Here is an 18,090-nt window from a genome sequence, read left to right on the forward strand (position 1 = left end):
TTTAAGAGAAAAGATGGAATATTGAATTAAACATTCCATAGCTGTTGGCTACAAAAAATAACATAAAAAAAGGTCAGTGCAAAGTATAGGGACAGCAACAAGTTCTCTTTGAGAAAGAAAGGCTGAAAAGATTATAGGAAGCAGTGTAAAGTGGGAGAAATAGCATAAGGGAGGTGAGTGAGTTGAAAATAAGGAGGCTGGAGTGAGAAGAGCCAACATAACCAGACAGAGAGAGAACAAGGATAAATGAGATGTGCTCCTAATTGTACTAAGAGAATTCAAAGGGTTTATTATTGCCTGAACTGCCTCAGTACAAGAGACAAGCTACCTAACATAATTTATCAGAGAGAAAAAAAGTCTGAGAACACTAGATGTTCTGGTGAACGGTAATTTTGTTCAGAGGGCAATACTACTAGTACTGAGGCAGTTAATGGAACATGGTACTGTGATTCAGATTCAAAGAGTTATCAAACTAAGTGACTCTGGATCATTCAACTCTAGTTACACTGCACTGGAAGGAAGAATTATAGCATGTGTTCTCTCTAACAATTTCAGACCTAATGACAGTCCACAGAGGAGCTATACTAATCTTTCTTTAACCAAAAAGAGGCTGCTGAAATGCAAGGCTTTTGTGAGGGCTTAAGAGTAGATCACAGATGACACCTATTGAGGAGACAACAGCAGAAGTGAAAAAACAGAAGGAGGGAACGGCAGAAAAATGGTATGGGAAGGAGGAAACAATTGGATTGGAATATTTTGGCCACAAGTTCAGTCAGTATATGACAGAATTAGATTAAAGAAACTGGAAGAATCTCTCCACTTGAGAGAATCTGGGAAGGTCTTCACTTGAAACTGTTGCTGAGTGACTCTCTAGGAATGTAACTAAACAATTAGTTTTCCCTACAGCTAACCTAACTATAAGGATAGTTAAGCTCAGGAATAGGCTTCCAGGGGAGGCTCTGGCATCCCCATCATCAAAGTTTTTTTAAGAACAGACGGGACAAACACCTGTCAGGATGGTCTAAGTTTACTTCGTCCTGGTACAGTGAACAGGGCTGGACTTGATGACTTCTCATGGTCCCTTCCAGTCCTACATTTCTATGATTCTACAATAAATACAAGAAAATCAGTTGTATTTAAAGCTCTCTTATTATGATTTCTTATTTAAACATATGATTCTATTGTAAAATGCAACTAACATAACACAGAGGTGGTCCACGTGTTTCAAATTTCCAGATCCAATTTGCTCAATTTACAAGATATTTTATTTAACTGATAATACTACAAACTGAGCTGGGACTTAAAGTCAAGTTGTGGTCTGACTTATGCTACAACAGCAGCTACTGCAACTGAAATTTTGCTATACTGATTCACGAGACAGAAAAGAAATCTAGTTCACTCTCCCAGAGCTATGTATCTCTCCGTGGTGCTAAAAAAAAGCAGAAGCTTATATGTGTCACTTGAAACAGGCAGATAAGATCCAGAATATACAGCTGAACTTTTCCCTGTGTAAGTGCCATCTTCACATACATTTCTTGCCATAACCATACAGGTAATCAACCCATAGCTTCAGGGTGGTTTATCTATCTAAGAACTCACTAATGCATACATCACCACAGTATCTAGGTACAGAATTAAAGACCACAGTTGGATCCATCTTGACTACTTTAAGTTGTCTCATGAAGTGAGAACATTTTTGGTAATTATTCCATAATTCTAGAAGTCTTATTTAAGACAGGGAGTAAAGCTTTGGTACAGATATTTGTGGCAGTACTGAATATAGGTGTTCTGTAGCAAAAGAGGATGCTTTGTCTGTTAACCACCAGAGTTTTCACAGCAACATGTCTTAATTCTGGGTATTCCTTGTGGGCAGTTCTTTTCTGTACACTACGCATGTTTTAGCAAAAGGTTATTTTGCAAAGTTTTACACACAAAGTAAGATGTATAGTACACTATTCACATTTGAACACAAATTTTTATGATTACATTTATATAGGCGAAAGTTATATGTGATGTTTTTGAATGATATATGAACATTCTTTAAAAACTACATAGTAACTGGTTTCTTCTGGCAAAAAGAGTTAAATGTAAACATTATCCAAATTTGATGTTATCAAAAATAGAATTCTTCAGCTTCATTAGTTCTTTCGTGAACATCTATATAGGTGTTTATACGGCATTCATCATGGTAATCTAATGAAACTAAAAATAATCTCCTGAAGTTATACAAACTGAAATGATTTTTGTTTCTCTAAGAAATAATAATGTCTTTATAGCTCTTAAAGAAAGTTAAGAAATATCTAGCAAACAGCAGCTATTGTTCGAGATTATACAATAATTTTCCTCAGATAAAACCTGATTCAGGAAGTTGACCCACCATTTTGCCCCATGATTTAATAACTTTCAAGGGAACATAGTTAACTGAAAGGATTCAGACTAGCTGTAGGTCAGTGCCACTATATGAATGCATTTAGAAGCATCAATATACATCTTAATATACAATAAAATGTGCATTAGATGGGCTCTATGTATAAAATGTTACTATTTTGTGAAAAAAGAACTGTTGTAGCTTTATGATTCGTGTCCAGATATCTAAATGAAGCCAGCACCAGGCAGAAAATTCATTCTCATGTTCCAAACACGACAGCTATTTTTCAGCCAAGGAAAACCAATCTCCAGAAGTGCATACACGTACACACACTTCAACTGATCATAAAAAATGCAATGTAATGTTTGAATGCAAACAAAGCTTCCTTCTTGTCTAGATTTTAAGACTAAATAGTTGATTACTCAAATATTCTTCGGTTATTAATCTTCTGTTTTATCTATACACTGTAGCTGATAGCAACTGCATTAAAAAAATCATTTACAGTTTATTTGAAACCATTAGATGTTTTTAGAAAATAAAATGTGTAACCTCTTACCTGAGCATGGAAATTTGACATAGTCGTTGTCTCTATATCCTTCTTTCCCAAAATCTCCATTTTCACTGGTGAATTGGGAAAATTAAATGAAAAGTAGTCTAAAAAGTCAGGTAAATAAGTAGCTGCCCCATGAACAATACCCATTACATAGTAAGCTGCACAGTTTTCATTTTCACTAAAAACCAGACCCACAAACTCTTCTGCAAACCTCTCCATCTCCACAGGAGACAAGTGAGAGAGTTCATTACTGTAGGCATGGATAACTGATGCACCTCCATTAGGCTGGTGCTCAACATGAATGAGCTGTTTGAACTCCAATGTGTCCAACCTTTTGAGTTTATTCTGAACCCGTGGCTCCTTTAACGAGACAAATGGAAACTCACTGTTCTCAGGTATCTTGGACCCACAGTCCTTCTTGGGATCCATATTCTTCTCACTGAAATCCTTAAGATGATCATCTATGATGCCTTTGGCTTCTTGATCCTCAACATCAGAAACCAATCCTGAGCAGATGGTCTGAATAGATTTGCTGTACATTTTTGGACGCTTCCTTTTCTCACATTCTTTGTGTTTCTTTTTCTTTTTCTTCTTTACCTTTTTAATTAGTAATTCTTCTGCATTGGTTTTTGGTTTCTCCTTCCCACCTGTAAAGAGGAAAGAGATTTCTGAAACATCTTTATTTCCCCATTTAAGTAACAGCATTAAAAGTTACCCATACATACCCCCATAAGAGGCATGCTGAGTGAGACTTAAGACTACAATTAAAGTATCAAACAACTTTAGAAGCATTTTACTGAAACCAAATAGAAACTAGAGCAATGTTATACAGTCACGTTATGTCTGACCACTTATTCTAGCAGGATATTGACCATACCACCAGTCATCTCCAGAACCCCAAAATTTACCATTAGCTATAATTCTATCAAATGTATTTTATCTTCATATTATGCATTATGAAATAAGTACTCTGGAATACTGTAGATAGAATTACTATTTATGATTAGAAACATGGCCCAATTGTTAAAAAACGGAGTTTTCAGCTTTTTAAAAAAAAATTTCAGCAGACTCATGCACTCTGAAAAAGTTAACCCTACTCTGAATATTTTTTTTTTGCTTATACTACTGAATTAGATAAGATGTGTGTGGGTGCAGGAGACGGCAAAGAAAGGCATACCAAAAAAACCAAGATTGACCATGAAAGGAAAGTTTTGTACAATCACAATCTTACCTATGCTGTTTAATCAGTAGTGCAACCGCATCAGCAATTATGCCAGTAGGTTAAATGATTTAAATGCAGACTGCAGTGTTGTAGCCATGTTGGTCCCAGGGTATTAGAGAGACAAGGTGGGTGAGGTAATCTATTTTATTTACTCCTGGAAGAATTCTGTGCCCCTGCGCAATGCAGAATTTGCACAGAATTAATGTTCTGTGCAGAATTTCCTTTTTCCCCCTAGAATTGGCGCTGTACAGCCCCTAGGAGCAGCTGGATCTGGCAGAGCCCAACACCCCAGCTCGCAAATAGAAGACTGCTGGGGGGAGGGGGAAGGAGGAGCTGGAGAGTTCCTGGCAGCTGCAGTTCCTGGCACACCCTGAAGGAAGGAGGCAGTGTGCAGGAAACTCCATACAAGCCTGGGACCCAGGCATCAGGCTGTTTCTCTCTCTCTCTAGATCCCTGGGCTCTAGAGGGTGCCCTGAAGCTAGGCTCTGTGGGGAAGAGGTGGTGGGTGTCTGGGCTGGGGGGCCCCATGCCTGGGCTCTATGGGGGCTGGGTGAGCACCCCAAGGCTGGGCTCTGAGGGGGAAGGTGGTGTGGGTGTCTGCACCGGGAAGGGGCACCCTGCAGCTAGGCTCTGGGGAAAGAATGTGTGGGTGTTTGGTGGGGTTTCTTTAACTCTCTACTCCTGGGGGAATTTTTTTTGTCATCTGTATTGTTACAGACAGAGTTGCTGACAGATATTTTGAAATAAAATTACCAAAATAATTGAATCTGGTGTGATTATATAGTGTTATTTTGACAAAATATGCAGAATTTGAAAATATTGTGCACAGAATTTTTTGGTGCAGAATTCCCCCAGGAATATTAATTGGACCAACTTCTGTTGGTGAAAGAGACAAGCTTTCAAGCTACACTGAGCAATTCTTGAGGTCTAGGAAAGGTACTAAGAAGTGACACAGCTAAATACAAGGTGGAACAGATTGTTTAGAATAAGTAGTTAACACATTCTAGGAGACTATTCAAGATGAAATGGCCCATTAACCCCTCTGCAGTCATAGAATAAAAAAGGAAGGTGGTGCATTACAGATTGGATTTATGGCTTATTACAACAATGTCTTTATTAAGACCATGATTTTTCGTGTCCATCAAAGTTATGAATTTAAGCTCCCAGGCTCGTCTTTTGAAGGTGTTGCACAGGTTTCCTCTGACAATGAAGACTGATAGGTCAGATATGGAGTGATCGTTTTGTCAAAAATGTTCACCACATGAATGTTTTTGTCTTCTATCATGTTTCTATGAGAGTTCATTCAAGAGAGGTGAAATTGTCCTGTTTCGTCCACATTGTATTTTTTGGGGGCATTTAGTGCAGTGGATGAGGTACAGCACATGTTGCAATAGACATGTGTAGGTAGGGTTACAATATGTCCAGGTTTTCACTGACATTGCCTCTTATTTGAGGTTCTATCCTCTGTCCAGGTGGTTTTTCCAAACAGGAAATATCCTGGATTTCTACAAAGCAGACACTGCAGCTCAGAAAGAGTCCCAATTGCACCAGCCATGCTGCCACTCTGACAGGGAGCAACACTACTCCCCCATCTCTAGTGAGTGCCCCCGCCACCGGTACCCCCTCCAACTCTCCCAACTCCACCTCCAGCAGTATCCTCTGTTTGGGAACTTGAAATATAGTAACCCTATGTGTAGGACCCACAGATCTGGAAAGGTAGCGTTATGGGGGGTATTGAGATATGTCTGCAGATTTTTCATCTGTGGTTATGGCTGGTTCTGGTGCTGCTTTGTGTTGGTGTCCTAGTCTGTGGGGAGCTTGCTTCCGATTATGAGCTTGGCAAGATTGGGAGATTGTTTGAAGTCCAGAAAAGGGGGTCAAGAAAGATCTCTTTCAGGATATGGTCCCCACTGAGTAGGGACTGTAACTGTTTAATGATACTCCATATGGGGTTCAGTTATGTGGAAGGTGCGTTATTACTTAGAATGTGTCTTTACTGCTTATGCTAAACAAGCTGTTCCACCTCTGAGTACCATTCCCAGATCTGAAGAGTTCTCTAGGGCAGCATTTCTCAAGTGCAGCCACCGTGACCACATGGCCACCAGGGTCTTTTCTTGTGGCCACAGGCTCCTGGGCTGTGACTTGAGGGGGGGTGTCTGGCATGCAATATAGTGGGCCCTCCCCCTTACCCTGCATGCACCACCTTGGTGTTGATTGTTTGGGCTGCCGGCAGGGGTTGGGCCCTACCCCCCTCTGGAGACACCTGGGGCACAATGCTGGAGGAGCAGGCAGCCAGTGAATTCTCCATCTTCCCAAGGGCAGTGGGGGGCTCAGGCTTAGGGCTTCAGCCCTGTGGGGGTGGTGGGATAGCAGGTTGCAGCCGGTGGGCTTCAGGCCCCTGCTGCCTCCCCAGCCCCTCTCCCACCCATCAACCCCCATTGCTCCTGGCCTCCACTGCCTCCCCCGACTTCCTATCTCGGGCTTAATTTGGCCCCAGGCTTGATAGAGCTGAGTAAGTCTTCTGTGAAAAGTGATATTTGTATGCTTATTAATATCACTTTTAACAACAGACTTACTACCTAGCAATAAATAAATTACAGTGATTTGGAGGTGTATATGTACATATTTATGTGTTTTTCCTAAAGCAAATTAAGTATTTTAGGAAAAAGTGAGAGCAGCCACCAGCAAGAGTTGGTGGCTGAACTCTGAGGCCACCAAAAAACCATGTCCTGAGAACCCCTGCTCTAGGCCTATGTCTACACTTAAAATGCTACCACAGCACAGCTGCAACGCTGCAATTATGCCGCTGTAGCACTTCACTGTAGACAATCACTACACTGATGGGAGGAGTTCTGTCACTGTAGTTAATCCATCTGCTTGAGAAGCAGTAGCTAAATAGTGCTGTCTGCACCAGGTGGTTAGGTCAGTATAGCTACAGCCAGAGTTAGGTAGACATAAGCTGCCTTATGTTGACCTAACTCTAAAGTGTCTACATTACAACGCTGCTCCTGCTGATGTAAGTGCCCCACTACACTGACCTAATAACTCCACCTCCACAAGAAGTATAGCACTTAGGTTGATGTAGTTAGGGTGACACGGTATCTGTGTAGACACTGCACTACTGACATTGCCCCAGCTGGGAGCCCTGCACCCAACTCCCTGCTAGGAGCTTGGCGGAAAGCCAGCAGCCTGAGCTGTCAGCATGCTACACTGCCCTACTTAAGTCTGTTCAAGCGCTCCTGGTGAGGACACACACCACCAGCAGAATGAAGGTAGCGTGGACATGAAAATCTGCAGTAATTACTGCAGTGGCTATGACTTAATTGTGTAGTGTAGACAGGCCTATGTCTCTGAGGGGTGGATTTTTCACATCCAAAAAAAGATATAGCTATGTAAGTTTTTGGTGCAGACCAGCCATAGCTCAACAGCTCAACTCTTTCACCAACAGAAGTTATCTTTTATTGGAGCATTATCTCACCTCTTTAAATGTTGTCAGACAGGTTGCTAAACAAAAGATCTGAAAATTGCCATTGTGCATCCATCCATTCACCTAGTTGCCTGAGCTCATGCTGCTGTCAGAGTCCTCTCCTCTCTTGTCATGTAAATTATGGAGTGGTCCTGCCAGCACCACATACAGTTGAGCAGGACTTTTCAGATAGAGCTAGTTTTTCCAAAGTGTCTTAAAATCTACATGTATACTGAAGTTGGCCTGAAAATTGCTAAACGGACCAGAGTAGAGTTAGTGGTAGAAGTTTGGGATCATTTGCTAAAGGGGCTCCCAAGCATAACTCTCTCCAGACCATCTCATTTTAAAATTTGCTGTTTCTTACAGCACTTTTCTTCCAACTTTTTTTTTTGGGGGGTGGGGGGGGGAGAAGAGAGAAAGAGGTACCCCTACAGTGTCCCTATGGGCAAAAAACTTATCCCCCAAAAAACTTCTATCACGGGACTACCCTGATCTTATTTAGAGTCTGGCTCCACAATCCAGCTTGAGAATTTAATAACTGAAGTTTTAGGCTCTCTTACTGGGTCTACAGAATGGTGCACATGACTGATTCAAGCTCAAATTAGCCACATGCCAGAGGCTCCCCTTAGATACAGTGAGAAAGGCTTGGAGCAACATTACTGTACCACATATAACCTCTAAGTGCTCTAAAAATTCTCAAATTCCAAAAACTGGTATGCCACACCAAGGGTTGGGTGTAGACATTGCAATACAAATTTGGGGTCCTTGAGCCAAGAAGTTCCAAAGATGCAGTTCTCCAAAAGTGACACATTTTAAAAAATGGTGGCTTGGTGCATAGCACTGTCCACATCAAGCTGAGAACTAGGAGGTTTGGGGTATGACAAGCATATAGTGCAGAGATTAGCAGGGAGGAGAGAACCACAAGTTGATGAATGAGTTAGGTCACACCTCTGCCAGGCTACTGAGGTGTGAAGCTGCTACTACAAAGCTCCCAGTATTTCTGAAGGGGGGAAAAAAATAACATTTTCCCCTGCTTCTGTGTGGGAGGAGGAACTCTGAACTCTTTTCCCACCTCATTTCCCCACCCAAACAAGGAAATGGGCTCTGGGATTCCCCATCACCCATCCTTCATGACAACGCCCCCTCCGGTCACCAGTTTCTTAAAAAATAGGACTGTCACACAATGAAACAAATTAATCGCGATTAATTACACTGTTAAACAATAGAATACCATTTATTTTAAATATTTTTGGATGTTTACTACATTTTCAAATATATTGATTTCAATTACAACACAGAATACAAAGTGTACAGTGCTCACTTTATATTTATTTTTTATTACAAATTTGCACTGTAAAAAACAAAAAAGTGTATTTTTCAATTCACCTCATCTAGTGCAATCTCTTTATCATGAAAGTTGAACTTACAAATGTAGAATTATGTACAAAAAACCTGCATTCAAAATAGAACAATTTAAAACTTTAGAGCCTACAAGTCCACCCAGTCCTACTTCTTGTTTGTCGGAGTGATTGGCTGACCAAGGTTGGTTACAATTTGCAGGAGATAATGCTGCCTGCTTCTTGTTTACAATGTCACCTGAAAGCGAGAACAGGCGTTCGCATGGCACTGTTGTAGCTGGTATTGCAAGGTATTTATGTGCCAGATGCGCTCAAGATTCATATGTCCCTTCATGCTTCAACCACCATTCCAGAGGACGTGCTTCCATGCTGATGATGGGTTCTGCTTGATAACCATTCAAAGCAGTGCGGACTGACGCATGTTCATTTCCGGCATCTGGCTCAGATGCCACCAGCAGAAGGTTGATTTTCTTTTTTGGTGGTTCGGGTTCTGTAGTTTCTGCATCAGAGTGTTGCTCTTTTAAGACGACTTCTAAAAGCATGCTCCACACCTTGTCCCTCTCAGATTTTGGAAGGCACTTCAGATTCTTAAACCTTGGGTTGAGTGCTGTAGCTATTTTTAGAAACCTCACAATGGTACCTTCTTTGCGTTTTGTCAAATCTGCTGTGAAAGTATTCTTAAAATGAACATGTGCTGGGTCATCATCCGAGACTGCTTAAGGTGAAATATATGTAGAATGTGGGTAAAACAGAGCAGGAGACATACAATTCTCTCCCCCAAGGAGTACAGTTACAAATGTAATTGACGCATTTTTTTTTAAACGAGCATCATCAGCATGGAAGCATGTCCTCTGGAATGGTGGCCAAAGCATATGAATGTTTAGCATATCTGGCATGTAAATACCTTGCAACGCTGGCTACAAAAGTGCCATGCAAATGCTTATTCTAACTTTCAGGTGACATTGTAAATAAGAAGCAGGCAGCAGTATCTCCTGTGAATGTAAAACTTGTTTGTCTTAGCAACGGACAGAATAAGAAGTAGGACTGAGTGGACTTGTAGGCTCCAAAGTTTTACACTGTTTTGTTTGAGTGTAGTTATGTAACCAAAAAAAAATTTTTTTTTAAATCTGCATTTGTAAGTTACACTTTCACAATAAAGAGATTGTACTTCAGTACTTGTAAGAGGTGAATTGAAAAATACTATTTCTTTTATCATTTTTACAGTGCATATATTTGTAATCAAAATAATAATATAAAGTGAGCACTGTGCACTTTGTATTGCATTGCAATTGAAATCAATATTGAAAATGTAGAAAAACATCCAAAAATATTTAATAAATTTCAATTGGTATTCCATCGTTATAAGTGCGATTAATCGCGATTAATTTTTTTGAGTTAATTGCGTGAGTTAACTGCGATTAATTGACAGCCTTATTAAAAACAAGGGAAATTCACTAATAAAAAGCTTTGTTAAAGGGGTGTTAAGGCTGCTTAGCAGTGCCTCATATCCTTCCAGAATGTGGAAGTTGGAAGCCAAAGAAAGGCTCTAAGAATCAGGAACAGCATGCAACCAGACAAAATACAAGTTCGAAAACCAACTATTGTCATGCTTCCTATACCACAATGGACCCAAAATTCAGACAGAGGAAGTATAAAACCCAAAAATATGGCACAGGGAAGTAGGTATGTGTCTTATACACCCACATGTGGCTCGTAGCAACAGAAGAGGGGGGGGAAGGGTTGGTTTTTGTATTTTCTTAGTTAAATAAAACAAATTATAGATAAGCAGGGAGCTTGAAGGAAGGTGTAATACCTGAAACCACTTAGCTCTTTAAATTGTCTAGATTTAATGTTGGTGACCCTGCAGGTACCATTTTAAATATTACTATACATTTCCAGACTGCCCTATGCTGAAAGCTACTTTGGCAACCATGAGTGAGATCAAGGGATTCATTTATCTGTCAGGGTAGGGACAACCTTCCCTCCACTTTCAAGGTGGCAAAGAAGGGAATGGAGGTTGGCTTCTTTTTGGGGGGTACTATCAGTAGTATTGAGAATGGCAGCCAAACCCATTAACACAAGTATGGAATTACATCTGATTTTTGATTGTTTAAACATACCATGAAGTACTAGTAAGTTCCTACACTTTATTTTTAAACAGATACTTGTTTCCCCTTACCCCAAAATGACACAGAAGAGTACTGAATGTTTCACTGTCTATCTTGGGTACTTTGTATAATGGCCCCCATTACTGTAGTATCTGAGCATATCACAATCTTATCTATTTGTGCAAGACAGTATCTCAGAAACTAAGGCTTGGTCTACACTTACCCCTCAAGTCCAAGTAAGGTACGCAAATTCAGCTACGTGAATAACGTAGCTGAATTCGACATACCTTACTTCGAACTTACCGCGGTTCAGACGCGGTCCACATGCGGCAGGCAGGCTCCCCGTCGACTCCACGGTACTCCTCTCGTTGAGCTGGAGTACCGCAGTCGACGGCGAGCACTTCCTGGTTCGATTTATCGCGTCCAGACCAGACGCGATAAATCGAACCCGGAATTTCGATCCCCAGCCGTCGAACTACCCGGTAAGTATAGACCAGCCCTAAGATAACAGAAAGGTTCTTTGATTGGTCTTCTATGGGGGATTATGCCCAGCTCTGGCTGTTCAGTGAAGCCCAAACAGCAGATGCTATCAATATATTTCACTCTACCTCTCCTGCTAAGGAAGATGCAAGAGTGGCAAACACACTTGTGCAATCTTCCACTTCTGCTGTACATGCTTTGTAGAGATAGTGGTGAGAAAGAGAGAAGTCATTTCTCTTACATGCAGTTTTTAAACCGTCACAGATGATTCTTAGCCACACTTGGGTGTGCTTAATTGTATACATTGTGTAGTGTACAATGCAAACGTAGACCCCCAATGAGCTTGCAGTTTAAGGCTATGTCTTCACTACCGACTATGTTGACAAAATTTATGTCGCTCAGGTGTGAATATTCCACTCCCTGACCACCACAAATTACGCCAACATAGCACTAATATGCATAGCGCTATGTCAGCAGGAGAGCTTCTCCCGCTGACATAGCTTATGCCGCTCACATGGGTGGTTTTTTTATGCTGGCAGGAGAACGCTCTCCTGTTGGCATAGAGCGTCTTCACCACGTGCGCTATAAGCATAGACCTACCTTAAGGCAGAAGTACTCAGTAAGTGGACAGCGGGCCAAATCCAGACTGCCACATGATTTTAAACAGACCATGAAATCTTTTTTATTTACTTATTATCATTACTGTTATTGCAGTGTGAAAAATGTCTCTCTGGAGTCTGGACCTTGACTATACCTTGACCAAGAAATTTGGACCCTGGCAAAAAATAATTGACTTCCCCTGATCTAAGGTCTTGTCTACACAAGAAACTTGCACACGTTTAAACTGATTCTGAAATAGATTTTAGTTAAACCAGTGCAAACCCATCTCACACGTCTCATAATGCTTCCCCAGTCCTGTTGTCCCACTGAAGTCCATGACCTTATCTTCACTAGGAAAAATAATGGTGTATTTAACACATTGGCTAACGAATGTGAAAATATACGTTTCCCCTCCCCCCACGCCCCCTCAGTACAGAACTGGTTCATCAGGTTAGTTAATCCTTCACCAATCACTAGAAAGAACTATCTGTTCAGTTTTGGAGGCAACAAGTATACATACATACATACATACATACATATAAAACCCCTAAGATTACTAAAACTGAAATATATTAGCAATAATCCCTATTTCTTTCATTAGAAATATAAGCATGACAGGAAGTGAAAGTGACTGTATACAAAGTTTTTATCACATGCTGGAGTGATTATACCATTTATGCACATAGCTGCAGTTATATCAGAACTATATTTGCCCCCAGGCCCTACAAGAAGGCATAAGGCTACTGTTGCTATGTGAGGTTTAGGGTCAAGGAAGCACCTGCTGGCAGCATGACCCTCAACAGGACCAGAGAGAGAGGTCCTCTCATCTTAACAAGACTCAAAAAAAAGTACTGGAACAGCCAAGCAGGGTAGGAATTAGTCTACTTTCTCTGACCTCCACACCTGGGGGCAGGAGAGGGACGGACAAAAGAGAAGCAAAGTGCTGGATGAAATTCCTCACCAGATCTTGAATGGAAAGCAGTGGAGATCCCCGCATACTATCTCCCATCTACAGAAAATAGCAAGGAGAAGCAGCAGGCCTGGAGATCAGAGTCATCCCTTGATCTCTCCTTGGGGCAAGGAGGGTGGGAACACCTCCAAACAGAGAATATGAGCTGAGCAAAGAGGAAATAGCACAGACAGGAAGAGAAACTGAAAACAGCTCATATTCCCCTGCTGAAAGACCCTTAAAATACACCAACTAGAGTGCAGAAGTAGTTTTCTTATTTTTTAAAGGAATTAAAGTTTCTGGGCTTTACTGAGAGGCTGCACGATTAGAGAACTGGGTACTTTAAAGTTAGTCTTCTTTAATCTTTCAAATTGACAGCCTCCCTTTAAAAAAAGGAAGATTTTCTTAAAGCTCCCTGCATTCTTACACTGGTCTTATTCTTCACTAAAGTTATCATTAGAAACAGTTTAACAATGCAGAACAAGTTTTTTGTTTTTGTTTTTTTACACTACATACATGTTAGTTTTAATCAAGCATTGTGCTTCACTTTTACTCTGAAAGCAAATCTTGCACTTTACTTAACAGCCCAAGTTCCTGTATGGAAGATCCTTGAATCCCACTATAATCATATGGGTCACTATCTTACTACATATAAAAAAGCAACATTAAAAAGAAAGTTATTTAGATTGCAAAATCAAATTGTTGAAATTTAGAAATGCCAAATTTAAGATTGTGTTCAGGATTAATCCTGGCCCTCTTGTGTGCCCTTCCAATGCTCTGAATGAGACAGGGATCCTGTGGTAAAAAGTAGCGTATGATCATGCAACTAAAGACTGCATCGTAATGCATATTATGCACAATGGGGCCAAATCAATGTTGCACAGAATCTTAAATCAGGCATTTCTTAACTTTTCAACTTAAGTGTTCTTTAAGTTGATTTTTACTTCCCCAAGAGAGCAAGTAAGAGTGCCTCTAGGGCATAGTGCATAAGCAGTTTGATGAAAAGATTACACAGCAATCTAAAGCCAATTACATTCCGATATCAATTCTGTTTTACTATTCTGAATCAAAGCAAGATGAACAGTTAAACTATAAAAGGCTTAAATTCCAAGTTAAACTTGATTTTTATTTTAAAAATTCAAATTTCAAACATGGAAAAATGTAGGGCCCACTCAAGGATATGCCACTGGCATTCACACGCACTGAGCACACATCAAAAAGCTAAAGGTATGTGTTCACTGCAGAGTCAACTTGGATGACCAGCACCCAGGTTAGCTTAGCTCAGGTATGAGCAGACACACTGCAAACCATTCCCAAGTTAGTGTCCTCACTGGTGCTGCATTCAATGATGTGTGTTGCTAGGACTCCTGAGGGCGTCTCTCATTGTTCTTTACACTGTAAAAAACTCAGCCACTCTATGCTTCCTTCCCAGTGAATTGTGGGAAAACTTGCCATGTGCCCGGAATGACATACAAGGGGAGGGGGAAATTGTGGAAAGGTTTTGGAGGACTATCAGCACCCAAGTGATGTAGCCGGTGTCCTCACAACACACGGGATAAGTTACCAAACAGACTGAAAGCAGCACTGAGCTCTATCCTATGCCCCCAGCTAGCCTGGCCTGAAAGCACCACTAAAGTGCTCCCCACTGAAGTTCAATGCCCTGTAACGTACACTGTAGCTGACAGTCATTGTAGGACCCTATCTATTTTTCTCTGCATATTCTCAGTCTTAAGTTCTGCTATATCTCCTCTGCAGACATGGAGAAATAACTCGATTTTGTTTTGCACATTAAGAATAGCCACATGCCCAAGCCGCCCGTATAGCTTGCAAGCTCCTTCCACTCCTACAGCGCTTTTGTGGGGTTGGGGGGAAATCATCCTGGTAAATAACTTCACAGCATATCTTGCTGGTCTGCCCTTTGCCTTTCTGAATAAAGCCACTTTCTACCTCCTAGTCATCCACCTCAGCATAATGTTATTGAGAATGAGGACAGCCTAGATGTGGAGGGAATTACAATCCAGCTCACCTCCCAAGAACCCCATAACCCCTCTCTTTACACCTATGACATCATAACAGCACTTCCAGCACACAAACAGAACTGCAAACATAAACCTGGAACCACCCTCACCCCTAACAGCATGGAAGCAGACACAGTACACTGAAATCCAAATACATGCTGACCACTTAGATCTCTGAATTTCTTCCAAGAATGGGAAGTGTTGCGTGTAAGATCACAGACATGCTTAAATCATGGTGCTTGTTGTTCATATCCCAAACAAAGTAAGCTAAGGTTCCCTCCAACCTTCCCCCCCAACTCCCACAGCCATAGCACCTGCAACAGCCAGACAATCAAGGACAAAGTCTCTATATACTACTGACAGGCTGGCCAATCTGAGGGGGAGAAAGACGGCGACTAGGGACAACATGTTTGCAGAATTCATTCCAGAGTCACAGAGGAAAGCCAGGCTGCCTGAGAGGTGGAGGCTTTACATGAAGAATCAGAAGGACAGAGAAATGCACTTATTTCAGGAGATCATGGCAGCGGCCAAGGACAGAATCACCATGCTCAAAGAGAGCATGGAAAAGACAGATGCAGAGGCAACTCATGGACACTATCCTGAGCCAGAACGCCCTCCTGCAAAACATGCTCCTGATAGGGCAACAGGCCCTGCATTCCCATAATTTGGGACCCAGCCATGTCCTTCAACACTTGGACACTGCTTTCCATTGGGACCAGCAACAACTCCTAACCTCTTCATCCCCACAGCAGTGCTCCCAGCAGCTGTGATCATTCACCACAGATCCAACTTTTGGGCACAAAGAACACTTGCACCTGGAAGTCCAGCTCTTTTAAGCTTTGCAACAACGCTGAAAATTTTGAGCAGAGGCACTCAGACCCAGAATGCAAGCCAACAAGAGCCAGAGGCAAGGCTTACAGTCACTTATCTCCCTCACCAAACTGTGGTATTTGAAATGTCCTTACTGTTGCACTTTGAATTCTGTTTGCACTGTTGCGGTAATTAAACACTTATGTACAGTTGGTTAATATTGTATTTAGAAACATTTAACTAACCAAAGATATTATTTTTCCATTGGTTTCATTAAAATTTCATATTTTTTATTGTTTCATAATAAAACCATTTACAATACAGGCAGAGTCATCACTGCATTTAAAATAAAGAACCCTTGAAATAAAACTGAAATAATTCACAACGTTTTACAACGGCACATAAGGAACATTAAACTTCAAAACATGCACACAATGTTCCCCAGTGTTCATGTCTGCATCTCACCACCCACCCCATCCCCCCAGGCTAACATGTTCAGGCATGTGACTAAAATACAAACAGTAGGCATCCCTGACAGCATTCCTATGGGTGTTTATGTTCTCTGTGGAACCCCTGCTGTCTGCTCAGACCTCAGAGCAAGTCTTCACACCTCAGGTCTCCCATCCATCAGTAAGGCTTTCCTCTGGCTCTCTCAAATATTGTCCAAAAACAAAACATGCAATTACAATGGTTGGAACATCTTTTTCTGCTGCTTCCAACCTATTCCACAAACAATACCATCTGCCTTTCAAATGGCCAAATGCACACTTGACTACCAACCAGCAGCTACTCAGGTGATAATTAAAAATGTTCCTTCCTTCTGTCCAAGCAACTTACGTATGGCTTCATTAGCCAAGGCTTCTAGGGATAAGCCAGATCTCCCAGAATAACCAGACCAACCTACACACCATTAATGTCCACATTACTCCTGGGGGGCAAATAGTTCTGAAAGATCCAAGCATCGTGGACCCTTTTAGACCACCCTGCATTTATGTCTGTAAACCTGCCACAGTGGTCCACAAGTTCCTGCAGCGCCATGAAGAAAATCCTCTGTTTATAAATGCTGCACCACGGCAGACGGAAGGGAAGGGATTGGGGGAGAAAATGATGGGGCAATTGATGGAACCATGTGCCCAATTCAGTTTAGGAACTTCACGCATCAATAATCTCTGAGCATTACTAAGCTTCCTGAACTGGTTAGACAGCATCTTAATGGCTTAGCAAAACTGCATGAGAATAGTCCCAACAGTTGATTTCCCCTCACTGAATTGGTTGTCTACAGACCGGTAACATTCTGAAGTGGTCAACTGCCAGATGGCAATGCCAATGCCAACCTGTCTCTTCACAGATAATATGGGGCAGCGCACCTTGGTATGCTGTCCCTGAAGCTCCTGGGTCAGTTCTATACTGGTCTCAAAAAAGGTAACCCTCCCTGCTCTAAAGTTTTCTTGTCACTACTGGTCATTCGAGCACTGCAGAACCATCTTCTCCCACCAATCCACGCTGAATTTCCTGGCCCAGAAATGACACAAAATGCTATGTAGATGATCCAGGAATTGGTCCTCTTATTCCAACATCTTGGCATCCTCCAGTTCTTCTACCTTGTCCAGCTGCCACCACTGCAGAATATCTTCCCGCTGCTAGAGGAGCTGCTGCTGCCATAGAATATTTTCCTCCTCCCACATCAGCTTGGTGACACACAAAGTCCAATACAGAATTAATCTGGCTCCAAGTACTGTAATACAACTGAAGCAGCCTGTGCATATTCACAGTTGTCACCATAGAGATACAGAGCAAGTTGGGTCCAGGCTGACGACAAACAGAAAAATGGCATGAGCCAGCCCAGAAAGGAAGTATGGGGCAGTTTTGGTTTTTTTTAAATTGGTACCCACCTGACTTTCCACATTTACAGCAAAAACAATCTTAGGATGCACACTGCTCAGCAGCAAAGCAACAGACCATAGGATATCCTTAGAGAACACTACATACACTATGTGCAACATCTTAGTTGAAACATTTTCTAATGAGATTATTCCAGTGTAGACATGTAAGCCCATACAAAGAAAATAGCTTGCAACCTCAGGGCAGGTCTTCACTACGGGGGGGGAGGGGGACAATACCAAGCTGGGAGTGGTTGCAAGAGCTCTGGAGGACAGGA

General features: G+C 41.6%; 1 protein-coding gene across 3 annotated transcripts in view; it reads right to left on the reverse strand.

The window, feature by feature from the left end:
- The window catches only part of RSBN1L (round spermatid basic protein 1 like), an 84,458-nt gene that overhangs the window by 41,542 nt on the left and 24,826 nt on the right, over positions 1 to 18,090 (reverse strand). For all 3 annotated transcript variants that reach the window (XM_026648671.2, XM_026648672.2, XM_026648670.2), the window contains one exon: positions 2,925 to 3,568. In XM_026648671.2, coding sequence (XP_026504456.1) covers positions 2,925 to 3,568 — 644 coding nt within the window. The remainder of the gene's footprint in view (positions 1 to 2,924; positions 3,569 to 18,090) is intronic.

This window comes from Terrapene carolina, unplaced genomic scaffold (genome assembly GCF_002925995.2).
Source record: "Terrapene carolina triunguis isolate 2854851 unplaced genomic scaffold, T_m_triunguis-2.0 Scaffold68, whole genome shotgun sequence".
Classification (NCBI taxonomy): Eukaryota; Metazoa; Chordata; order Testudines; family Emydidae; genus Terrapene; species Terrapene triunguis.